General features: G+C 39.0%; 2 protein-coding genes across 2 annotated transcripts; both read left to right on the top strand.

Annotated features, from left to right (window-relative positions):
* The first annotated feature begins 4,400 nt into the window (after nucleotides 1–4,400).
* LOC103403530 (putative ubiquitin-conjugating enzyme E2 38) lies at nucleotides 4,401–5,895 on the top strand. Its single transcript, XM_008342371.4, has one exon. It carries the CDS (start codon nucleotides 4,534–4,536, stop codon nucleotides 5,683–5,685), a length of 1,152 nt encoding a protein of 383 aa, XP_008340593.1. The 5' UTR covers nucleotides 4,401–4,533; the 3' UTR covers nucleotides 5,686–5,895.
* Nucleotides 5,896–24,058: 18,163 nt separating this feature from the next.
* LOC103403633 (uncharacterized) lies at nucleotides 24,059–25,093 on the top strand. Its single transcript, XM_008342478.1, has 3 exons — nucleotides 24,059–24,340; nucleotides 24,641–24,910; nucleotides 25,013–25,093. Exons 1-3 carry the CDS (start codon nucleotides 24,059–24,061, stop codon nucleotides 25,091–25,093), a joined length of 633 nt encoding a protein of 210 aa, XP_008340700.1.
* The last annotated feature ends 1,892 nt before the right edge of the window (nucleotides 25,094–26,985 follow it).

Here is a 26,985-nt window from a genome sequence, read left to right as displayed (position 1 = left end):
AGCATCGGGGCAAGTTAATGCCATGTCCAGAGCTTCTTGGGAGGCTTTGGGCAACCCATACAAGTCATTGGCGGAATATTTCTTGTGAAATTCTTTCATATATTCTAATGATTCGCCGAGCAATGGAGGGTGCAGATTCCGCCGAACTCTGATTAGGGGTTCTTTCAAAGGTAATGGGGGCAGTTGGCTTTCGGCCTCTTTCTTAAATTGCTCGAAACGAGCTTTCATTTCCCCAAGCCGAAGAAGAAGTTTGATGCGCTTCTCGGATGCTTCAATGGTAGTTTCGAAGTCACGATTGGTTTCCTTTTGCCCTTGTAATTCAGCCATGATTGTTGGGGTCGACCGATCATCTCCGCTTCCTGCCATCTTTTTCGGCTGCCATTTAGTGGTCGAAACAGGCTGGGCCACTTGCTGTCGAGCCAAGCAATCTATACGCTAACGTCGACGTTTTTAAGATTTGGAGAGCGCAATATACATGCCAGTGGGAGAATTGTAGCTGTACCAACGTTGGTCACGTGGTTCAGACGGCCTGAAGGTTTTTTGATTTGCTGATGAGCTCAAACTACTGAAATTGCGGGAATAATAATCTTCGTTGTAACACGGTGCATCGAAATCAAGGTGTCGTCTGACCGATGTAGGACCATCGGTCTATTTCCTTGGGCCGAGCCTGTCGAATACTTTCTAGCGTTGGCCTTCACTAGGTTCCTTTGAAGGTTTCGCCGTAATCACCGGTTGGTGTTGTGATGTTGGCATCTGCATCGGAGGCAGTTTCCTCTTGGGCTCGGTTAATACAATGCGTGTCTTACAATTGCTAAACAGAACTATCGGCCCGCCATTTCCATCTTCGCTGGAGTCTGACATGGACTCGACTATGGCAAGTCCTGAGAGTTCGGTGGGTGGTGCATTAGAAAACAAGTCGATCTTGAGTCGAGGTTGGGAACCTTTCTTTAGGATATGTGGTACTATTGGCCTTCCATTTTCTTCGTCGTTGTAGTTTGACATTGGTTCAACTATGGCCGGTTCTGAGAGCTCGGTAGGTGGCGCATTGGAAAATAAGCCAATCTTGAGTCGAGGCTGGGAGCTTTGCTTTCGGATGTGTTGTACTAGGGAAAATTCGACCTTCTCTTTTCCTTTACTCTTGGACAAACGGGCATCTACCATGCCGACTGTTGCTGAAGGAAATGGATCCGTATCAACCGTCATGCTTTTTTCAGGAAACTTAAACTTGCCTTTGTCAATCCAACTTTGGATATCATTATGAAATATGACACAATTGTTTGTTGCATGCTTTGTCGAGTTATGGTATTTGCAATATGTCATTTCTTTAAGTTCTTCGGCCTTAGAAATGTTATGCCCTGGCCGAAGATTAATGATCTTCGCTGATAGCAATTGATCAAAAATTGCTTCGGCCTTTGTGATATCAAAGGTATAAACTTTTAATGTCTTTGCTGTTTCTTCAGTGGCCGAGCGGGTTTTGACCTCCTTGGAATTAATTTAAGTCAATGCCTTGCACACATATAGTTTATTTATTACTATCTCGGCCGCGTCCACGCTAACGTACTACGATTCCTCGCCTTCGGTCGACGCGTAATTGACCGTCGGGTTTTTGTAAATCGTCCATCGAGATGTGGGTTTTGACATCTTCTCTTCTCGAAGCAAATAGTCATATTGCTCGACATGCTGGGCTAATTCATACATATCCCGAAAGTTTGCCCCTAAAAATTTCTTTTTGTATTCTACATCGAGTCCGTTCAAAGCAAGTCTAAGAAACTCGACTTCAGGGAGAAGTACTCGGCACCAATTCCTGGCCAATTTAAATCTGGTAAGATAATCCATTGGTGACTCATCAGATGCATGAGCCATCCTTGCCAACGAGGAAACTAACATTTCCATCCGTGGCCGATAAAATTGCTCGTGAAATCTCTCGACCAATTCCTCCCAGCTTTGGATGGAATTAGGTGGGAGGTTGATATAGCATGCAAATGTTGAACTTGTCAATGAAAAGTTGAACAGCCGCAGCTTATGAAAATCACTGTTAACATCTCCACATTGCGCAGTGAAACGAGTCACATGTTCTAACGAGGATAAGGACGATTCTCCAGCGAAAAGACTAAAATCTAGAATTTTGAAACCTTTAGGATATTCGAACCGTTCCACGTAAGTTGGATATGGATGGATGCATTTAGGGAACTTCGGCCCCTTTTTCATGGCCGAATCAATCATCCGCTGGACCTCGGTCATATCAACGGACGTTACTTCCACTCTCTGGTCGGGTTCATCTGTCCTGCTACTCGATCCTCCTTTTTTTTTCTAAGTCAATTGGCTTGAGCCGAGTAGGGATTGGTTCGGCCTGTACTATTGGTAACAGATTATTCCTTGGTGGCAATTGCCGGGAAAGATCGAATGACCTGCCGTCGCAGACCTTGCTAACCAGTATTTCAAGCAATCTGTTTGTACCTCACTGGTACTGCGTATCACGTCGTGCAGTTTATCGATTCCTCGACTAAACGTTTGTTCAACCGTCCGAGACTGTTCGTCAAGTCGTCTTCGAAAAAACAATCTTGTTGGTGGATTAGAGCCTTCACCACCATCCTCATCACAGTCCTCCATTATCCCTTCATTGAGAACGCAAGTGTTTTTGTTAGGGATTTCTAGACTGCAAAGCTAACCTCCGAGACCAACTTCTTTTTCTCGGGGAGTCGCGCTTGTGGACTCAGGTGTCATGGCACTAAGGGGATTCTGTGCCTGTGATACACTTTGTCCTATGTTCTGAATTGACAAATCGGTTGTTGATTTTCCAATAGTTGTTTTCTTTTTAACCGATCGTGTTTCAATTGGCATAAACTTCGTAGTTTTAGCACTGGGTCCCACTGGGCGTGCCAAAATGTTGACCCTAAAAGCTATCAAGCCTATGTGGCACGCAGGCCGAGTAATCTATGAGCTAACTACGTCCTTCAGTTGTGTGCGGGGCGTGCCAACTCATCGGCTGAGCTCGACCAAGGAGTAAAATATGCTGATGTTGTGATGAGTGCGCGGCTGATTTCTACGTCTTGCGATTGCGATCGAAGAAGGAACACGTCTCGGCTTCTTGGGTTCTCGAACCTGAAGACAAGGCTACTATTCTTACGAAGTTCACAAATCGTCGTCGTTGGATTTGGTCACAGTGATGGAATGCGTCAGAGTAAACTCACGCCGAATCGACACCAAAGTGTAAGGGCACAAATACTCAAAGCGGATATATATGTCTTAACAATAAACGTGGTTCGGCCGTCGGAATGCCGAATTCTAAATCCCACTTGAGAGTATCCAATCATAAACTAACTCGGCGTGCAATGTGTCGAGCCTAATAAACCGTAACACCTCACTTCGCCAAGAAGGCTAATGAGATGACCTCGACCAATAAGGATTCGGAAATCCTTTTCAACCGAGACTTGGATAGATAACCAGTCACCCTCGACACAGTGCTATCTATGTCGACTGAAGATGATGCGAGACAGGCTGGTTCCACGGTGACAGTGTTATCTATGCCGACTGAAGATATCACCGGTTGCCTTCACAGTGCTGTTTATCCAAACTGAAGGTGTGTTGGCGAAAAAGAAAAAGAAAAAGTCTCAAGGTTGTTGAGAGAATTTGCGCAGGGCAGTTGTGTGTTGAATTGAATGGGCTTTGAACGATGCACAGCCTCTTCTATTTATAGCATCAGGTACTTTCTAGATCAAGTTAAAACCCTACTCGGATTAGGATTTCTTATTCTAATCAAACACTATCTCGACCAGTCCTATTTTCACTATGACTTTGAACCCAGTCCTTTATCAAGCCGGATTCACTTCCGGATTATCAATATCCATATCTTGTCGAGACTCTTTATTGCGCTATGATTCAATTACTCGTCTCGCAGCATGACTTGGCCGACCTAGGTTAGGAAGTCTATGAACTAAACGATCCACGATAACATTTTCGTAAGGCCTTCCGGGCCGAGAATAAATCTCGGCCCAAACCAATATTTTGGGCCCAAACGGTATGTCATTATATTTTGTAGTTTATAATGAAATTATATATATTTTAAGTATAAGCAAATACTTATTTACACGAAATATAATATATTAACTTAAATTCGTCTAGTCCACTAGGCGTCCGCCTATGTCCCACCTAAACGCCTAGACACTAGACCCCAGCCCGCCGCCCGACTAACGCTTAACGTCTTTTAGAACATTAGTTACAAGTAGCAAACCCGGTAGTCCTTTGGCTGAAGACGGTGTTGTATCCCGATTCCAATTGTAACCAAGTATAAATTGTAGTGTTGTACCTAGCCTAACCTTAATAAATTTGGTATAAAATTAAAAAAATAATTAATTTTGTTAGATTAATCCACGTGAACGGACGAAAAACACTAATAAGTTAGCTAATCATATTGAAAATGCGATCCTGAGAGGAAAGGCTTGGATCAAAGACTCCAAATCATATTATATAGCAGTCCCCCCCGTCAGTCTCACACACTCCGCCCGATCACCAATACGTCCTCCAAAGAAAACGATGGCTCCTTCTCTGACCCCAAAGACGCCCGAAAACGACGCTGCAGAAAGTCAGCCCGACTTGTTCAAGCGATTCGACGTCGTTTCGGACCCCTCGGACCACCACTTCTACAGCTCCAACCTCCCGAAGAATACCGCCGGCCAAGGTTGCTTCACTAGTGGCGGCAGCAAGGTCCACAAGAAGATCATGCAGGAATGGAAGATTCTCGAGAAGCACCTCCCGGACTCCATCTATGTACGCGTCTACGACACCCGCATCGACCTCCTCCAGGCCGTCATCGTCGGCGCTGCCGGCACGCCCTACCACGACGCGCTCTTCTTCTTCGACATCGCTTTCCCGACCGATTACCCGACCCGCCCGCCCCAGGTCTATTACCACTCTTTCGGGAACCGGGTCAACCCGAACCTCTACGCGAGCGGCTACGTCTGCCTTAGCCTGCTCAACACGTGGTCCGGCAGCAAGGCGCAGAAGTGGGACCCGTCGCAGTCGACGATCCTCCAGGTCCTGGTCTCGATCCAGGGTCTCGTGCTCAACGAGAAACCCTTTTTCAACGAACCGGGCACCGGAATATTCGGCCGGGGTTGGTTGGAGAACACGGCGCAAGCCTACGGCGAGAACGCGTTCCTGTTGACTCACAAAACGACGCACATTCTGCTGCGGAGGCCGCCCAAACATTTCAGGGCGTTCGTGGCCGAGCACTTTCGGCAGAGAGCGGGTGCGATACTGAGAGCGTGCATTGCATACGCGAACGGGCTCGTAGCGGTGGGCGAGTACAAGGAGAAGGAGGAGGGTCAACAAAACGGTGCCGTTTCGGTTATAAAGGTAAGGCAAAGTTTCAGGGAGGCGTTGGAGAAGTTGTACGTGGAACTGTACAAGGATTTCAAATGGAACGGTGATTCTTTGGTGGGTTTACCCGAGCTGCTGAAGGTGGAGGTCGCCAAAACGACACCGTCGGCGCTGAAGGTGGAAGCCGCCAAAACGACGCCGTCTCCGAGAAAGAAGGGAAGCAGTGGTAGTATTGTTGGGAGGGTTTTTCGGAAACTGAAAAAGGTTTTGGGATTGGGACCTAAAAATAAGATCGGCAAGAAAGGCGGGAGCGAATCGAAGCGCAAAGCTGGAGTGGCTGCTGCCGCCGCGGATTGGGGTCTTTGATTCCGAGGGCAGATTCGAGATTTTCGTTTGTTGGTAGGGGTACTTTTGGGTAAATAAAAGTAAATTAGAATTTTATTATGATTAGGATCAGTGGTTTTCTTTTTTTAATTTGGATTATTTGTTGGTGCGATGGTTACGTAACGTAACACTGCTAGACGATGTTTTGATTTGTTTTTTCTTTACGTAATAAATAAAAACCATATCGCTATACTTTTTATAAAATATAAAACCTTTAAAACTTAAACTTATATTTTTTTTCTAAAATCAAAACTATTTTATATTATATTTACGGGCATCTATGTATTTATACTTTGTACTTTTACAAGTAAACTTTAGGAATTCCTCTGCGGGCAAAAAACTCGTCTTCGAATGCAAGTATCTAGTGGCGAAGTTAGTATGGGGTCGTTGATTGTCTTTGACTTCAACAACTTCAAAATTTTTATGTATATTTGTTTATGTATTGTATTTGACCCTTTAAACAACTAAGGCAAACTAAATTATAATCTCATTCTCCTACTTCTTTTATTTTCTTCTATCAATCTGTCTTTCTTTTATCTCTTCTTGTGTGCGACTCTATTGTGATCACCATGTGCTCGATGAAATACTTTAGTTGACAAGTCTTGACAATTTTCAACATTACTCTGCAGTATCCTACATCTACCTTGTGCAAGCCTCTACAAATAATAGTAATTGTAGACATGATGTTGGCAAGAATTGGCACCTGCCTACTAGGTGCTCGACGAAATGGCCAAATAAAATTTTTTTATTGATATTATAACCCCATTATTTAGAAATCCTAACTACACCACCATAAGTACCATATCAGTTTATATACATCTTAATTCTCCTAAGTACTAGCTATCATCAAATTTGCTTCTAGTATGCTTATCTTTCTTTTTCTTTTCCATGCTTATCTTTCAATTAAGCTTTTGATTAGTTTTGATTGCATCAATTATAACTCTAGTCTAGATTTTTACTCTTTCTCACTTTGTTACATGTCGAAGTGGTATTTCTTGATCTTGCACAATTCAAAATCTAAAGAGTAATGTAGAACGTAAGCAAATACTTCAAGCAATTGTCAAATATATGCAAAAATATGAAACAAGGTATGTCACTAAGCGCAAATCACTAGCCCAAGCATAAATTGCATTCGAAACAAATTGTACCTAATAACCTTATCTTGTCATATTTGGTATGAAAAGAAAAAACTTATCAATTAGCTAGTCCCATTAATTACAATCCTCCCAATCAAACAATAGGCTTTGTCAATATAAGTTTAGCTAAGTTGGTTATATACGGTATTTTCTATCATCTACGTCCAAATTATAATTGCCCTCCCTACATGAGAGTCCAAACTCTTGACCGGGACTCCAAAACTAATCTGTCTAGTCTTTTTATTGTTTTATAAAAGCACAGTAAAAGGTTAGTGAAAAAGAATGAGGATTCTCTCCAGATCTTTTTTGTGAGGATCTCGGGAATCCTCCAATCATATTCGTTCATTATATATCGTGAGGCCAGAAATCATTATAAATCTTTTTATTTAAAATTAAATATATAAACAGTGTCTGACGAAAACTGACAACATAATGTACGATGAACATATGTGATTGGAGGATCTTCGAAATCCTCACAAAGAAAATCCGAAGAGGATCCTCATTCAGTGAGAAAAAGGCCAAAGTAGCTAAGCATTCTTTTTAACTTTAGAAAATTTGATTTACACGCACTTCATTAAAGCCAACTTTAGAAAATATGACAAATTTCCTTTTACGTGTGGTGTTAATAAATGCTTCTATTTTTCATTCCCAATTTGCTTATAAAGTTAAAAGGGAAAACTTGATATAAGTCCAATTTTTTTAGCCAATAGTAGGAATAGTCCAATTTATTAAAATAAGTTCAATTCCGTAAATTTAATTATGGGAAAACTTGATATGAGTCCAATTTTTTTAGCCAATAGTAGGAATAGTCCAATTTATTAAAATAAGTTCAATTCCATAAATTTAATTATGGGAAAACTTGATATAAGTCCAATTTTTTGAGCCAATAGTAGGAATAGTCCAATTTATTAAAATAAGTCAAATTCCGTAAATTTAATTATTTAATTATCAATAATTATCTATTCAATGACAAGATTTATTATAGAAATCAAATTTCTTCCTAATTATCTCTTTGATTATTTCTTTTTATTTTTTTGTTATTTCTTGTTCTTCGTCCTGCTTTAAACCGCATTTATAGATTTTATTTTTAATTTTTATAATCAACCTATATCACATGTTAATTATTTTTATGTACTATATGACATATTCTTTTTTATAATCAACGTGTCACACATTAATGTCTTGCTTGTAGGTATATTATGTTTTTTCCTACCTTTTAGTTAGGTTTCATATCTCGCTTACAGGTATAATATATATTCATATATTTGTTACTTGAGTTAAGGTAGAATGTTTTGTAGATAATTTATGTTAGTATATTAGTTTTTTTTGTTGTAAGATATTAATTAGATTTTTTGGAGTTGAAAAATGCATAATATTAGAAGATTTTAATTAATTTTTAATATTTTAAAAAAAATATAAAATGAGTATAAAAGAAATAAAAACATGTAATTAGATAACTTGACTCACTCCTAAAAATCATCTATGTTTTTGGACCTAGATCTAAAAGCCCCTTCAAATAATTACCCAACGTTTTGAAAAATTGACAGGTCATCGGCGTTAAATGAGGATTTTATCAACATTAAATGATGATGTTACTAACATTAAATGATGAGGTGGATAATGAATGGTTTTCACTGATCGCCCTTTTTGGAGCTCTAATCCACCAAATCGACCCATTTAGCCAAATTAAACTGTAAATTTGCTTAGCTAAAATGCGTCAATTTGAAGATTCAGAACTCATTTGGATTTACTTTTAAAATGATTGAAAGGGCTTTTGGTGAAAATATTTTTGGAACCAATCCTTAGTAAAAATACAAGTAAATCCTGGAAAAGCACTTAAAGTGTTTCCTGGAAGAAGCACATAACTAGTACTTCCTTCAGAAAGCATTTTAAGTGCTTTTGGAATTCAAAAATATTTTCTTTAAAAGCGCTTTCAATCATTTTAAAAGCACATCCAAATGAGCCCTCAAAACTCCATAGATGATTTGAGAGTTAAAACACGCTTTAGTATTTGTCAATGTCCTTACTTAACATTAGTGAACCTAATAAATGTTTATTTTTAAAAAAACTTTATGAAGATATTTAAAATGTTAGGACTAATTTAAAATCACCACTAAAATTTGTGTGCGTATCCAGGGCTACCTAAAGTTAAACTTCATATAAAAATCGACTCTATTATCTATATCTAAATTTTATGTGTGAATTCTTTTAGAAGTTTTTTGTGTGGTGTTTGGAGTCAAGGGTTGGAATTTTATTAGGGGTGTGACTCTGTTTAGGGGTTTAGAACTTTTTCTTTGTTGGGATTGTAGAGAATTCTCTCCACTCATTTTCCATATAAGAAATATAAAAATGTAATTTTCAGTTGTTGTTCTTTCAAACTTGTCCAATCAAACTCGTTTATTTTGGGGAGGCGTTAGCTGTAAATTAATTAATTTAAATCTTCTTAATAATTATCCAAATTATAAAAATGTAATTTTCAATTGTAAGTAGCGATTAATTTATTGTAAGTCTATATGTACTTTAATACTCTCACAAATAAATATTTAGGTTTTTCTTAGTTGCACCCCATATAATGTTGAATACATCCCACATTAAAATTTAATTTAAATAACTTATGTACCTACTATGCAATGACAATTTCAACCTTATAAGTTAAAAAAATCTAAATACATCCCAAATTACTTTTAACGTATTATTTAGCATATTCAACTCTCAAAACACTCTCACCTCCATTGTAGGACAAAACTCTAACCAATAAAACTACAAACACGTTGATTGAAACACAAGATCAAGTTTCAGAAGATTCACATGAAGTAAGACTTCATATTTCATTATTTTAGTGATTTCAACGACATCGATATTTATTTAAGCCTACTTTTACTTCCCAAAATACCTGTGTTATTAATGCTATAAGTGATAGTTTTCTGTTCCCTTCTCTTGTCGCCATTTTAAGATGCTCCACCTCCTCGGTGGATCGCCATTACTTGACTTTGAAATGGACTTCCTTGACTTTGAGATAGCCATTCTTTTAAGATCACATAAATGAAAATAGGGACACTTTGGATGCGGTCCCTAACTATCAATATTCTTTGATTGAAACCTTATTAGTTTTTAGTTTTTGATTGAGGTCCTGACATTAATGTAATAATGTAAGTTACTATATTTTTTAAATTAAAAATTAAAAATTGAAATTTGTAATTGTTTATATTAATGAGATTTTAAATAAAACCCATAATTTATGGGATTAAAAATAATAAAATATAAATTATACTCTCTATTATATTGTGTGTGTGTGTGTGTGTGTACATATATGTATGGGTACATTAACCAAAATTAACAAAAAAAGTTATTGTACCAAAACATGGATACATTCTCAAATCAACGAAAAAGAATGTACCCATATAAGTTTAAACATGGATTAAAAAATTTGAATGGATTTTATATTAAAAAAGGGTACATTTTACATATAACAAATTGATATATTTGAGAATGGGTACATTTAAGATTAAAAATTAAGAATATTTTTATATATATAAAAAAACTAATAGGTACAAACTTAATTTAATTTAATTTTTTATTATTTTGGAAATGTTTGAATTGAAAATTAATTAGAAGTTTAATAGAGGTGTGAGTATTAAACCTTAAATTAATTACTAATTTTTATATTAAAAAATTATATAATAAACATGTAAATTCATTATCACATTAATGCTAGGGACTTGAATCAAAATTCGATAACTAATAAGGTCTTAGTTAATAAACAGTAAGAACTAGGGACCGGATACTAATTTTTCCATGAAAATATGTCTAAATTTTGGAAACCGCACTTTGGAAATGTATGGAATTGCAATATGTACTATTTACTAACTAATTGAAATGGTCTTCATCGGCTCTAAGATGGTCATCTCAGTTGCTCAGAGAGGGTTTTGAGCTTGTCAATAGGTACTAGCTACTAACTAATTCATGTTGCAGAATTTAGTTGCATACTAATTGATAAAAAAATGTATAACTTTTGTAATGAGTTCATGTTGATAAACGTTGAGTCACTCAGTAAATCAGAGCGTTCCCTGGATAGGCTAATGCTTGTCTAAGTATTTTTGAAATTGTCGTCAGTGTAGGTGTAATATCCCACATCATCCATGGAAGTGATCCTTAAATGTATATTATCATCCCTACCTAGCACGAGGCCTTTTGGGAGCACACTGGCTTCGGGTTCCGTCGGAACTCCGAAGTTAAGCGAGAAGGTGGCCAGAGCACTCCCATGATGGGTGACCCACTGGGAAGTTGCTCGTGAGTTCCCAAAAAAACAAAACCCTAAGAGAATGATAAGCCCAAAGTGGACAATATCGTGCTACGGTGGTGGAATGGGCCCTGGATGTGGTGAACCCGGGCCGGGATGTGACAAATGGTATCAGAGCGAATCCCAAGCCGGAAGTGTGCCGACGAGGACGTCGGGCCCCTAAGGGGGGGGTGGATTGTAATATCTCACATTGGGCATGGGAGTGATCCTTAAATGTATATTATTATCCCTACCTAGCACGAGACATTTTGGGAGCTCACTGGCTTCGGGTTCTGTCGGAACTCCGAAGTTAAGCGAGAAGGTGGCCAGAGCATTCCCATGATGGGTGACCCACTGGGAAGTTGCTCGTGAGTTCCCAAAATAACAAAATATGAGGGAATGGTAAGCCCAAAGCGGACAATATCATGCTACGGTGGTGAAACAGGCCCGGGATGTGGTGGACCCGGGCTGGGATGTGACAGTAGGATTGCTTGAAGAACTCAAAGAAAATGTGGAGTGTATAGCGTATGTTGAAAATGTGGAGTGTATGTAAAAAATGTAAGGTGTATGTTAAGATTATGGGTGCGAGGGTATTATGGAGAATTATGTGGGGTGTTTTAAGATAATTTTTAATTGAAAAAGCAATTGTAGAAGTATTAAGTATGTGGGGTATATTCAACAATATATGGGGTATTAATATAACAAGCCAATATTTAGGGGGTGTAGTCAATTTGAATTTCACAGGATTTTAAAAGATTTTTTTAAGTGACATATTTCAAAGGATTGTATAATCCTTACAACTTTCAAATGGATTTTTAAGGATTCTTATGGATTTTGATTAAGATTTAAAAGGATTCTTATGGACTTTGATTAAATATTTGAATGGATTTTGAGAGACTCTCTTGCCATTTTTGTTTATACCATATTTAGGGCCTCGTATTTAGACCTCGTATAAATACTCGAGGGACTTAAATGTAATTATGTAATAAAGGAAGGGGCAAATACGTAATAAGTGAAGAGTCCTTATTCTATAAAATGACCCCTCACCCTCACAATTAAGGGAGGCCATTTCTGGAGCCTTCTCGCCCATCTCACATCCCCTCTCATATTCAGAGGTTCTCTCCCTCATACTCTCAGAGAAATAAAATATTCAGTGTGGACATAGCCCAAACCTTGGGGTGAACCACGATACATCTTGTGTTATTTTCATTACTTGCAGATTCACGGTCAGATTTACGTTGTTCCAAGACCTTCGATTTTATGCATCAACATTTGGTGCCGTCTGTGGGAATCGACACAAAAAGCTATGTCGTTTCTTTCTCAATTTTTCATACCTCCACTGTGAATCTGCAGAAACCCAGGAACCAAAGTCACAAAACCCAAGGGACACCGGCCCCTCCCCCTTCTGAAAAATCACTCTCTCTGTCTAGTTTGTTTCACAACCTTCAAACCAAAGCTTTCACTTTCTCTCTCATCAGAAGAATCTTCAGGAGAGAGAGAACATAAAAAATCCTTCAAGCATTCATCGACTCCTCGGCCGACTCCGACTCCAAGTCATCCGCATCAGAGGCATGGTCACCAAGGAACCAAAGTCACAGCACTCAGGCCGGAGAAGGCGACAAGTGTAACATCATCCAACAAGCAAAGCATCCATGTTCACAGCAGCAGAAAGCCTTAATTATATTATGTCTTGTGAGAACTATGGTTCAGCGCTCCCTGTGAATCTTGTACAGTTGGTGGCCAAGACTCTTTCTCTCTCACTGATGAATCCTCAAAGTCAACACCCAGAAGGACGCCTACACATCCTAGCGCCTGGCTCACCCTTTTAGGGTCCTGATAGAAATTTGTAGACCGTGACCGTGGAGGTGGTGGGGTCGGGTAGTAACACCGACACGAATCGAACTCAGAAGGTCACTCACCACAACCCAGTCCAAATGCACCGACGACTCCGACGACGCTCTCGACTGCCTCATCTCAGCCACTTGCTACTTCTACTCCTCATTCGACGGCAACCAGTCCGACGCCGGAAACAATTGGAGCTTCAACCAAACAATCACCATGGTAGTCGGTGCTCTAACTCCCGGCGTTAACAGTCCGACATGGACGACGCTGAGATTTGCATCTTGAAACTACCACCAGAAGTAGAGAATAAAGTCGTTGATTCTTGAAGACACTTTTGGCGATACATTGTTGGTGGCATAAAACCACATATGGAGCAAAACCAAGGCCTTTCATCAGCATGCCACGAGGAGAAATATCAGGGAGGTCAGAAACATAAGGTAAGACACAACCGTCTCCTTTTGAACTGTCAACTACGACATCAGGTATCTCAAAACTGTTAACTTGCATAGAATCATGCTGCACTCTGTCCACAACATTAATTCACCGCTTGACTGCCCTTGTTGACTCTCCTGAAATGCTTGCAAACACACCTCGGGCGGATAAAAGTGGTAAGCCAGCCCTCTGGCGCTGCTCAACTCTAGTGTCCCAGTAATTCTATGTATACATTCCTCGCTTTGTTTTTCTTCTACATTTTTGTATGCATCACCATTGATCATAGCTTCAAACCAAGACCAGCCATAACTGTTAGAAAAAGTAGAATGATGTCTAGAGAAAAGCATAGACAGAAGTGCAAAGCAAAAGTGAAAAGAAAAAAGAAAAAGAAAAGAGAAAGTAAACAAAAGCAAAGGCAAATAATATTAATGGGATGCATAGTGGGGTGGTGTAGTCCACAACCATGATGAGGATGGCAACTGTCGAAACCTTTATTTTTGTATGATGTAATTCATTTTTCCTATCTTTCGGAGACATCTGTATAAAACCCATCAGAGGGTAAAAAAAAAAAAATGGCAAAGCCCAAAATAAATGGGCTGGAAGGTTGTGTAGAGGGCGAAGGCCCATAAGCCCAAAATAGCTCCAAACCAGGCGATCAAAAGTACGCCCAGTACTCCACAATTATTTGGCAACCTGCCGCTATTACCACCAACCAGGTGATCAAAAGTACGCCCAGTACTCCAAAATTATTCGGCAACCTGCCGCTATTACCACCAACCAGATGATGAAATGTACAACCCGTACTCTAAAATCATTTGGCAACTAGCCATTCATGCCACCAACCAGGTGATGAAATGTACAACCCGTATTCCCCTTTATGCCACCAACCAGGTGATCAAAAGTACGCCCAGTACTCCAAATTATACATGAACATTACTCATGTCATTCATACATAAACATTCATGAGCATCACTCATGACAATCTTACATAAACATTCATGACCATCACTCATGACAATCTTACATAAACATTCATGACCATCATTCATGTCAACATTCATGAGCATCACTCATGTTAACATTCATGAGCATCACTCATGACAACATCCATGAGCATCACTCCTGTCAATCAACATAAACATTCATGAGCATCACTCATGTCAATCAGCTTCAAAAGCTTCATTTACAGAGCTCTAGCTTCAAAAGCATCATTTACAAAAGCTCCAGCTTCGAAAGCTTCATTTACAGAGCTCCAGCTTCAAAGCTTCACTTGCAAAGCTTCACCTACAAAGCTTCAGTGCAGGGTATACAAATACCGTCTCCGAACAACGCCACTTCGGCCCATACATGGATTCAATTTGAAGTCTCCAGCCAACAGACTCTATTGACCGAAGACTTGAGGGATTACATTATACACCATATATTGGGCCTCAACTGGGCCTCATGAAAAATACTTGGGGGACTTAGCCCACTATTTATGTACTGAGGAGCGAGCCCTTATTTTATAAAAGGGACTCCCTCACCATCATTAGAGAGCATCGCCGCCTACTGAGCAACCGCATCGCCACGAGCATCAATTCTAGCCCATATTTATGTACTGAGGAGTGAGCCCTTATTCTATACAAGGGACTCCCTCACTTTCATTAGAGAGCACTCATGAAAAATACTTGGGGGACTCTAACCCATCACTTATGTATTGAGGAGTGAGCCCTTATTCTATAAAATGGACTCCCTCACAATCATTAGAGAGCATCAACTCTAGCCTATCATTCATGTATTGAGGAGCGAGCCCTTATTCTATAAAAGGGACTCCCTCACCTTCAATGCCACAAGCCGAGCCAACCAAGGAAACATAAGCCACGAGCCGAGCAGCCGAGCAGCGTGTGCTACTTCTAGTTGAGCATCATTTCAGATTGAGCACCGCCTCATATCGAGCATCAGTTCAAGACAACATCTAGTTACTTCGGCCCACACATGGACTGAATTTCAAGTCTCTAGCCAAAAGACTCTCTTGACTGAAGACTTGGGGGACTACTGTTTATACCATATTTAGGGCCTCGTATTTAGACCTCGTATAAATACTCGAGGGACTTAAATGTAATTATGTAATAAAGGAATGGGCAAATATGTAATAAGTGAGGAGTCATTCTTCTATAAAAGGATCCCTCACCGTCACAATTAAGGGAGGCCATTTCTAGAGTCTTCTCACCCATCTCACATCCCCTCTCATATTCAGAGGTTCTCTCCCTCATACTCTCAGAGAAATACAATATTCAGTGTGGACGTAGCCCAAACCTTGGGGTGAACCACGATACATCTTGTGTTATTTACATTACTTGTAGATTCATGGTCGGATTTACGTTATTCCAAGACTTTCGGTTTTGTGCATCAACAATTTTAAAATTTAATTTCAAATAAAAAGTAAGATTAAACTTGAAAGTGAATGAAGAACTATGCCCAGTTCTCCCAACTAACCCCTATCCTCCATGTCCATGGTCCTCTTCATGAAAGCACTTTCGGCTTTTGAATTTTTCTAAAAAGTGATTCCTCTTATTTAAGAGAGAGGGAGAGGAATGGATGCTGCAAAGGTAAGAAAAATGAAGGAGTCCATCAGTAAATGTGAGAGAGAAGAATGGATGTTGCAAAGGTAGGAAAAATGAAGTCCATCAGCAAATGAAATTCAAACCCTTCAATTATCCACACCCCCTCTCTCGCCTTCTTCCAGTCCTATCTCCAAATGTATGATCAACTTTGCTATCTTGTGTATACAATTGTATACAATGGAATATTTATTGTATATTAAGAGGATGGGGTGGGTGGCTGAGACGTCAGAAGGAAGGAATGATGGGTTTCTCGGAAAAAATAGAGATTGAGAAAGAAAGTTGGAGTTAGAGTGTGGGGAAAGAGAGAAAGAAAGTGAGAGGTTGAAAAGAAATCCTAGGGTGGAGGTAGGATTTTGTTATGTTTATCATTCATTCTCAAATCCTACAAAATCTTTTATCGAAGGAAATCTTTCAAAATCTATGAATTTTTGAATACCTATAGATTTTCATGGACTCTATAAAAATCCTTTAAAATCTTAGTTGACTACATCAGGATTCTAAAGTCTTTTAAAATCCTTTAATTGACTACTCCTGTATTTGAATGGATTCTTTTGAAATCTTGTAAAATCCTAGTTGACTACACCAAGATTCTAAGGTCTTTTAAAAAATTTTAAAATCCTTCTAAATCCTTATTTAACTACACCCCCTTAGACCAACTCCAATGATGGGCTAAAACCTAAAATTTCCCTTCCCCCCCCCCCCAAAATCCACTCCAATCCATGACCTAAAGATAACCTAAAACCTAAAACCCAAATGGAGGGCAAATACCGGCCCAATTTTAGGCCATAAAGCAAAATGGGCCCTACCAACTGAGACTAAAACCAGGGTTGTGAAGCCCATTGCCCAATCCCTACTTGCCTACGTGCTGCACACGCTAAGCTCTTTTAGATTTTTGTACCAACCCACGTGGAGTTGTTCCCCCTGTGTCAGACCATCAAGTAGCCGTTGGGCTACTTTTCTTCATCCATCGACTCCATTTAAATAGGCCATTGGTTAATCCAACGGTCCAGGTTCAAATTATTTTTTTTAGTTTTATATTTATATATTTATTGAATCCAACGACTTAGATCGAATATAATCAAATCTAACGGTAAAAAAAAGATCTAACGGTCCAAATTTAAATCCAATGGCTAAAATAATTTTAAAAAATTATTTAACTTAAAATTCAACCAAAAACTCTATAAATATCTATGTATTTGTTCAAACATCCACACAAACTCACTTTTTTCCTACAATTCTTCCAATTTTTCTTTCTACCATTTCTTCTCATTTCCAAATTTTTCAAGATGGAAAATGAGCATGTTAGAGGTCGTAATTGGACCTTTGATGAAGATATTGCTTTATGTTTGGCATGGATTTCTGTTAGCGAATGTTAATCAAGAAGAATGATAAGCTTGAATGCAGAAATTCTAGGGAGAGAAAGAGAGGATTCAAGAGAAGCTGAGAGAGACAGAGAGAGAAATTGTATCTTGTTATTTATTTTCTTAGCATCTAAGCTATTACATCATAAGGGTATATATACAAGAATCTTCACACCTCCACATCTCAACTATCATAACTAACTTTTCTAATCTCCTTACAAGTGTCACAATCCTATCCATCAATTTACTTCATGTATTATCTTTATCATCCCCCCCCCTCAAACTCATAAGATTACTGTAGTGAGTTTTAAATAGAGGAGCACTAAGCCCCTTTGTGAGAATGTCTATGAACTATTCCCGAGAAGACACAAACTGCACAAACAGGCGCTTTTGAGCAATCTGTTCACGAATGAAATGAACATCAACCTCAATGTGCTTGGTCTTTTGATGTTGAACTGGATTAAAAGAGAGAGCAATGGCTGACAAATTGTCACAAAAAAGCACAAGAGCTGAAACCACTTTAACCTGTAAAAAATGGAGAAGTTGTTGAATCTAATCAAGTTCAGTTGCAGTGGATGACATAGCTTGATATTTTGCTTCTGTAGACGATTAAGAAAAAAAAATTTGTTTCTTGGAGGACCATGATATTGGATTAGAGACCAAGAAAACAACTAAGCCAATTGTAGACCTTCGATCATTCAGATCTCCTGCCTAATTTGCATCACTAAAGGCTTTTAAACAAACTTCACCAGCATCATAAGTGAGTCCAGAAGTTATGGTGCCTTTCAAATAATGCAAAATGCATTTAACATCAGCAAAATGGGAAAGCATAAGTTGTTGCATGAACTAAGACACTTGATGAACTGCGAATGCAATATCTGGACGAGTAAAAGTAAAATATTGTAACGCACCAACTATACTGCGATATGTCTGAGCATCTGGAAATGAAATCCCATCATCCTTTAATAACTGCTTATAGGGCAAACATGGAATGTCACAGGGTTTACACTCACTCATTTCTGTCTTGTTGAGTAGATCTTGAATGTATTTAGTTTATGACAGAAACAAACCAGTAGGTGTGTAAGATATTTGAATGCCCAAAAAATAATTGAATGGTCCCAAATCATTGATCTCAAACTCAATAAGGAGAGAATCAATGACCTGTTGAATGGAACCTGTGGCACTTCCAGTTAAGATTATATCGTCAACATAGAGGAGGAGAACCACAATATCGGAACCAACATACTTCACAAAGAGAGAGGAGTGAATATGTAGACTGAAACCCCAGAGAAGGAAGAAAAGTTGTGAATCTTTCATTCCAGGCCCGTGGTGCTTGTTTTAAGCCATATAAGGACTTATGAAGCTTACAAACTAGATGAGGATACTTGGGATCTTCAAATCCAGGTGGTTGAGCCATATAGAATTCCTCATGTAATATACCATGCATTTTTAACGTCGAGTTGCTTTAAAGGCCAGTGAAACTGAGCAGCTAATGCCAAAACTAATCTCACTGTGGTAAGCTTTACAACATGACTGAAAGTCTCTCCATAGTCCAATCCTTCTTCTTGACAGAACCACTTTGCAACCAATCGAGCTTTGTGCTTCGCAACATTACCATTAGTATTCTTCTTGTTCTTAAACACCAATTTACACCCCACTAAGTTCTTTTGAGATGGAAGAGGAACAAGAAACCAAGTTCCCTGAGAATGTAGAGCCTCAATTTCCTCCTTCATATCATTCATCCACACAACATATTTCATAGCAGTCTTATAGGTGGCTGGCTTAGTAAGAGACATGTTAACTTCACCAGATGTCTCTAAAGTACTCAAGAAGGCCTTGTGTTTGATAATACCACTTTTACTTCGAGTTTGCATAGGATGCATGTTTAATGGTTCAATAGGTAATACCACTTGTAAACGATCGGGACTAAATTCAGGATCCATAGAAAGTTGAATGGGATCATGTACTGTTGCGGTAATGGACTGAGAAGTAGGATATGGTAAGGGTGAAAGTGAGACATCAGATGTTGAAACAACAAGAGTTGAGACATTAGGTGATGGAGGGTTAAACAAAGTTGGAGTTGGGATATCAAAAGTATGAGAATAAGAGGGATAATGAGACATAGGTACGACTAGTATATTATTAGCATTTGGAACTGGTGTAAGACAATGAGATGATGGTGATAAATTTGATGGTGACGGTAAGATAGATGGGTGACTAGATTGTGTTGTTAGTTTAAGTAAGTTGAGATAAGGAAACTTAGTTTCATCGAAAACAACATGCCTAGAGACAAAGAATTTTCCTTTCTATACTTCATAGCATATGTAACCCTTATATTTAGATGCATATCCGAGAATAACACACTTGTTTGTTCTAGCTTGAAGTTTGGTAGAGTTATAGGGTCGAAGTAAAGGATAACAGGAACATCCAAACACCTTAAGGTGACCAATAAGTGGTTGACTTCCATAGAGGACTTGAAATGGTGATTGGTTTTGTAATACTGGGGTAGGCATCCTATTAATCAAGTAGATGGTTGTTTGACAAGCAAAGGTCCAAAACTGAGAAGAAAGGTTAGCATACTATAACAATGTGACAGTAGTTTCAATAATATGTCCATATTTCCTCTCAGCCAACCCATTTTGTTCAGGTGTATAGGGACAAGATTTATGATGCACAATTCCTTTGGATTTAAGAAATGTATAAAGCATATAACTAATGTGTTCACCTCCCCCACCATTCTGCAAGGTTTTGACAGAAGTTGAAAACTGAGTGGAAACAAATGCACAGAAAGTGACAAACACATCATAAAAGTGTGACTTGTGAGATAAGGGAAATAGCCAACAAAACCGAGTGCATTCATCAATAAGGGTAACGTAGTATTTATAACCATCAATCGATGTACATGGTGTAGGACCCTAAAGGTCATTGTGGACAATTTCAAATGGTATGGCAAAGTTAGTATGAGAAGAAAGAAATGGTAACTTTGTAAACTTGCCCTCTAGACAACTTCAACACATAACAGAAGTTGTGCCTTTATTACAAGTAATATTCACTTGTTTAAGTAGCAATGACATTATATTATTTGAGGGATGTCCTAACCTATTATGCCATAGGCTAGAACCAACAAGTTAACCAAGATAAACAGCTGATGAAGACTAAGAAGACTGGGGTATGTGAGTTCGAGTGGAGAGTGAGTGAATAGGATAAAGTCCATTACTGCATAGCCTTTTGTATAGAATTCTCCCCGTGGCCTTGTCCTGAATCCAAAAACAAAATGCATAAAAAATGAGCCAACAATTGTTATCCAAACAAATCCTATAAACTGATAGTAAATTTTATGTCAGTTTAGGAAGATAGATGATGGAATTTAATTTGATAGGATGAAGATGAGTTGTAAGTATAGAACTGCCAACGTGAGAGACTTGCAAACCTTCACCATTAGTAGCTTGAACAACTTCACTGTTTGGATAAGGGGAAGCCAAGGACGGGTTTTGAAGATCAGCTGTCATGTGATTAGTGGCTCCTGAATCTGTCAGCCATACTTGTGGTGACTGAAAGGTAGAAGCTGCAGATCCCAACGATGAGTGTTGAGAAGATGAATGGAATACAGTGCTCAGTGTTTGCATTGAAGGTGACTAAGAATGAGACATCACATGAGGACCATGATAAGAGTAGTCATGCATTCAAGCACCTACCCTTGAAGCAAATTGAGGTTCCATATAAGAAGGCCATTTCTCATTGTAAAAGTAATACCAGGTAGTATGATTGAATTTAGCACAGATTTGACACTGTTGTCGATCAGAAGATTTGTTGAAGCAATATGGTGCAGTGTGTCCATTTGCATTACATAATTGGCATGTCTGCAATGGAGGTCCAGAAGGGCTCCCAAACTGATTTGGAGAAGGGCCAAGGAAATGCGGAGTAAGTGTGGGTAATACATGTGTTTGTGTAGGGTACATTGGCTGAGGATTATGGTATCTTTGTGCCGCATGAAATTTATTTTTGCCCTTGTTCTTGTTGGTAAAAGATATTATCCCTCCATAGAACTGACCCCCATTATTATGATATGATTGACCACCACCAGAAAGGTTAGACCCTTTAGACATGGCTAGAGATGAATTGGCAATCATGGCAGAAAGAAATGGACCATTGTTGTGACTGTCTACAATTGCCTTTTTAGCAAGTAACTGAGACCTAAATTCTTTCATGGTCATGACATTTTCTTGACCTCTCACAACAATACAAAATGTATTATACTCTGGAGGCAAACCATTGAGAGCCAAGATAATAATGTCTTCATCATTAAGAAACACACCAACAGCTGACAGATAGTCACGAGCTTCTTTAATTTTCTGCAAATACTGTGTCACAGAATCTGACCCTTTCTTGATTGTTTGGAAATTAGACTTCATCTGAAAGATACTAGTCTTTGACACAGTAGAGAATTGTTCCTTAAGTCTAGTCCATAATTCCCTAGAACTAGAGCTGCCAATAGCACATGACACAGAAATCGGAGATAATGTGGCAATAATGAGCTTCATTAGTGCACGATCATGCAATTTCCAAACAACACATGCATTGGAGTCTATGACGGATGATGAATTGCTAGAATTGAGACCAGATTCACCAGAATTCGACTCAATTCGTGCAGGATAAGGGATTGAACCATCAACAAATCCCATGATACCATTACTTTCCAGCAATAATTGCATTTGAAAATGCCAATTGAGATAATTCAAATCATCAAGTTCCACATTAACAGACATAGAAATCGTAGAAAGCAGTTATGGGTGATTCAGTGAGCTGAAGTTGAGAAACAGTTACCATTTTTGCATAAATCAAACTATGAACCGCAAGTAGTGGAGAATCTTGGAAGAAAAACATTCGCTCGAAACCCTAGAAAACTTGAAGAAAAAGCACCAAGAAGATGAAGAAATCTTGAAAGCCAATGCGATCGAAGTTGAGTTAAGGCGATCGTCGATCACCAGAAGGCGATCGGAGAAGACGAAGTTGAAGAAGAAGACAACAAGAGGAAACCGAGTCACAGATCGAGAAATGCAGCGACAATCATGGTGATTGATACCATGTTAATTAAGAAGAATGATATGCTTGAATGCAGAAATTCTAAAGAGAGAAAGAGATGATTCGAGAGAAGTTAAGAGAGAGATAGAGAAACTGTATCTTGTTATTTATTTTCTTAGCATCTAAGCTACTACATCATAAGGGTATATATACAAGAATCTTCACACCTCCACATCTCAACTATCATAACTAACTTTTCTAATCTCATTACAAGTGTCACAATCCTATCCATCAATTTACTTCATGTATTATCTCTATCAACGAAGATGGTGTCGTCAGCACAAATCAAAATATAAAGGTTTTGTGGGGTAAAATCATTGATAAGTTTCATGAAAACTCCAATGCCGGTCGAAGGGAAGTTGGTGGTGTTTATGATCGGTGGAAGATTATCAACAAAGCGTGCACTTTGTGGAATGGAAGCTTGGAGAGAGCCACGGTTGACATGCCTAGTGGAAGGGGCGCCTCAGAAATTGTAAGTTTCTTTGTTGATATTTTAGTTGTCATGTACATAATAGTATTTTGCAACTAATTGTTTTTATGTATTTGTTGCATAGGGTGACAAAGCAATGGCAATTTACAAGACAAGAACTACACCAAAAAATCAAGCTTTTAAGTTGCATCATGCTTGGAACATCCTCAAGGATTGTCCGAGGTGAGGAACCGATGCGAACCAACAATGTGGAAGATTATTTCATAGTGAAGCCCCACCCCCAAATGATGTCAATGAAGGTGTGAATTTTGCCGATAATGAAGGTGTCGAACAAATGACCCCAACTTCTTCTTTTGCAAGGACTCGGGGTAGAGATAAGCAAAAGGAATCAAAGAGAAAAGGGAATTCCCAAGATCCGATACGTGCACAATTTGCTAGCGAAATGGTAAGAATGAATGAAAATCATATCTCTCGGTAAGAAGATTCGGCCCAAATGCATTTGGCCATGAAGGAACAAGGGGATAGGGAGCAAGAAAGGTTCGAAATTAATTTGATGATGGAGGACCTCGACAAATACACTCCATAAAGGAAGAAATACTTACGTGGTAAGCAAAATGACATTTTACAAAGGAATTCCATAAGAAGTATATTTCAAGATGATGATTCATCTCAAGACTATCACCCAAGTCCATCACCAAGTCAAGATGGTGGATATCATTATTAAGTTTATGAGTTTTCGATTGTATTAAGTTTATGTGGTTTATTATTTGTCTTTTTTTTTTAAGTTTATGTGGTTTATTAATTGTCATTTGTATTAAGTTTATGTGGTTTATTAAATGTCGTTTGTATTAAGTTTATGTGGTTTATCATGATTTTCATGTATTGATTTAGAGATTTTTCTAAATTTATCAAAATTTAAATATTTTTAGGTTAAAATGTTCATATAATTAATTTAGGATAGTCTACATAATTTTTTTTTTAAAGTTAATTTTTTTTAAAAATAGCCTTAATTCATTCTTTGATAATTTCGGGCTAAAATTTTAGGCCAAAAGGGTTGGAGCAGAAAATTTATTTATGGGCTAAAACCTAAATTTTATGGGCTAAATATTTTTAGGTTTTAGATCACCATTGGAGATGGTCTTAGAGTCCTACAGTCCGTCCAATAACCAAAAAGCCCTCGAAAGAAAACAATGGCAGGCGCCGGAGGAGAGCCCAACGGGTTCAAGCATTTCGACGTCGTCTCAAAAAGCGACGGCGGAGTTTGCTTCGGTAACAAGGTCCACCATAAAATAATGCAGGAGTGGAAGATTCTCGAGAAGCACCTCCCGAACTCCATCTACGTGCACATCTACGAAACCCACATCGACCTCCTCCGGGCCATTATCATCGACGCCGCTGGCATTCCCTACCACGACGCGCTTTTCTTATTCGACATCGCATTCCATTCAAATTACCCGACCCGCCTTCCACAGGTTTATTACCACTCTTTCAGAAACAGAGTCAACCCGAATCTCTATGATTGCGGGTTCGTCTGCCTAAGCATGCTCAACACCTAGCACAACAAGAAATGAGATAAGTGGGATCCGTCTCAGTCAACAATCATCCAGGTCATGGTCTCGATCTAGGGTCTCGTGCTCAATGAGCGGCCCTATTTCAACGAACCCGGCATGGGCACGGGCCCCGGCACCCACATTCGCTAGGCAAAGGTGGCGCAGAAGTACGACGAAGACAAGTTCGTGTTGACTCACAAAACAACGCACTAGCTACTACAGAGGCCGCCCAAAAATTTCGAGGCATTAGTCGACGAGCACCTTCGGCAGAGAGAGAGTGTGATACTGAGAGCGTGCGTCGCATACGTGAGCGTGAGCGTGCGCGTGGCAGTGGGTTATTACAATGAGGGTCATGCGAACGGTGCTGGTTCGGCGAGGAAGGTTAGGAAGAAATTCAGGAAGTCAGTGAAGTTGTTGTACCCACAATTGTTTGAGGGTTTTCGAAGCAACGGGGCTTGTTTGGAGGGCTTGGCCGAGAACTTGAAGGTCAAGGTGCCCAAAACACTACCGTCCGTGCAGAAGGATAGGAACGAGAGTGGCATTGTCGGGTGGGTTTTTGAGAAATTGAAAAATATTTTAAGATGTGGATCATAGAATAAGAAGAAAGTGACGAGCAAGAAGAAGGCTGGGAGTAGCTTTAAACGCCATGCTGAAGTGGCTGCTAGTGTGGATTGAGTAGGGTAGATTCGATATTTTTGTTTGTTTCTAGGGGTATTTTAGGTATATAAAAACTAATGGGAATTTATTAGGATTGGTTTATGCTTCTTTAATTTGGTTATTTGGTTTATTAGGGTTTATTTTGGGTACATCACGTGTACTATACAAATAATGAGATATGTGTACTAAAAAGTTAATAACTTAAAAAATAAAAATTTCCACCATTCCTCTTAAAACACGTGGTGTACCACTTGTGTTCCCGTCACAATTAAAAATTTCTCAATTTCTCGTGGGAGGGATGGTTGCCGAACGCTACAAGAGGATCTTATGATTTAAGACTTTATTAACTCTAAAGTTCAATTAAAGTCATACAACGTCTTGGATATACGAAGTTAATTTATATTTAATATACCATATGATGTGATAGTTGATAATAATTTAAATTATTATAAACGGTATGCAATTATCTATCATCACGTCTTTAGTCTACAAAATATAATCCAAAGACATAATCTCGAAAACCAACTTATTTGAACAAAATCTTTAAGCTATCTAATGTGGCAACTGATATATACATGCCAAAAGATCAACTCTTGTATTTTTATTCTTTTAATAATTTGTTGACCCTAAAAACTACCAAACCTACGTGGTGCATAGGCCGAGTAACTAATGAGCTAACTACGTCATTCGGTTGTATGCGGTGCGTGCCAACTCGTCGGCCGAGCTCGGCCGATGAGTAAAATTTGTTAATGTTACTTTGGATGCGCTACTGACTTTTGAATCTCGCGACTGCAGCCGAGGAAGGAACACGTCTCGGCCTTCAGGTTCTAGAGCCTGAAGACAAGGCTGCTAGTTCTACGAAGTTCACAAATCGTCAGCGTCGGATTTGGTCACGGTGATTATATTCGTAAGAGTATAAGCACGTTGAATCGACACCATACTATATGGACACAAGTATTCAAAGCAGATGTATGTTTTAATCGTAAATGTGGTTTGGCCGTCAGAATGCCGAACTCTAAATCCAACTTGTAAGTATCCAATCATAAAATAACTCGGCGTTCAACACACCGAGTCTGGTGATTCGTAACACCTTACTTCGCCGAGAAGGTTCGTGAGATGACCTCTACCAATAAGGATTCGAAAACCCTTCTCGATCGAGACTTGGATAGATAACCAGTCGGCCTTGACGCAGTGCTGTTTATCCAAACTAAAGGTGCTTCGTGGTCGGCTTATTCTACGGTGACAATGCTATTTATCCAAACTGAAGATGTTCGCCGATTACCTTCACAGTGCTGTTTATCCAAATTGAAGATGTGTCGGCGAAAAAGAAAATAAAAAATTGTTGAGAGGTTTCACGTAGAGCGAGAGTTTGCGCAAGGTAGTTTGTGTGTTGAATTGGATGGGGCATTTTAATGTTTCCTGCCGCTTAGTATTTATAGAGACATGCATACCTAAGTCGTGGAAAACAATCCCAATTGCAATGTGACTCCAAATCTTTAATTGTTGCTGCTGACCACGCACCTATCCCATGCATAATCACAATAAATGAAACTCTGAAGACTTTATCTTTTATGCATCTAAGTCCACGCCTTAGGCCTTATCACATCAATCAAAGCTTCATCCCATCTCCCAAAATGGGATTATGTCATCACCATCTTTATCATGACCTTCCTTTTCAAAGATCCAATCTAATTACGTCATCACCATCGTTCAAAATGGCCGAGATGATTTGTAGCAACCCGATGCAATCTGTGTGACTAGATTATGCCAAGGATATTCGATGGTGCTACTTATCCCACCATCTCTTCATAAGCTTTATCCATGCATACATGGTAATTAAAATATCATGGTTGATAGTTTTGCATTATCTGCAAAACCAACTGATCCCATCACATCATTTGATTACTCCA

The sequence above is a fragment of the Malus domestica genome, chromosome 16 (assembly GCF_042453785.1).
Source record: "Malus domestica chromosome 16, GDT2T_hap1".
NCBI classification, from domain to species: domain Eukaryota; kingdom Viridiplantae; phylum Streptophyta; class Magnoliopsida; order Rosales; family Rosaceae; genus Malus; species Malus domestica.
Note: the sequence above shows the minus strand (reverse complement) of the source record. Positions and strands in the feature narration are given on the sequence as shown.

Coding starts and splice junctions, on each gene's coding strand:
- LOC103403530 (XM_008342371.4), top strand. CDS start 4,534: ATGGCTCCTTCTCTGACCCCAAAGACGCCCGAAAACGACGCTGCAGAA.
- LOC103403633 (XM_008342478.1), top strand. CDS start 24,059: ATGGCAGGCGCCGGAGGAGAGCCCAACGGGTTCAAGCATTTCGACGTC. Junction 24,341..24,640: donor ACCCGACCCGCCTTCCACAG/GTTTATTACCAC, acceptor TAGCTACTACAG/AGGCCGCCCAAAAATTTCGA. Junction 24,911..25,012: donor CCGAGAACTTGAAGGTCAAG/GTGCCCAAAACA, acceptor TGTGGATCATAG/AATAAGAAGAAAGTGACGAG.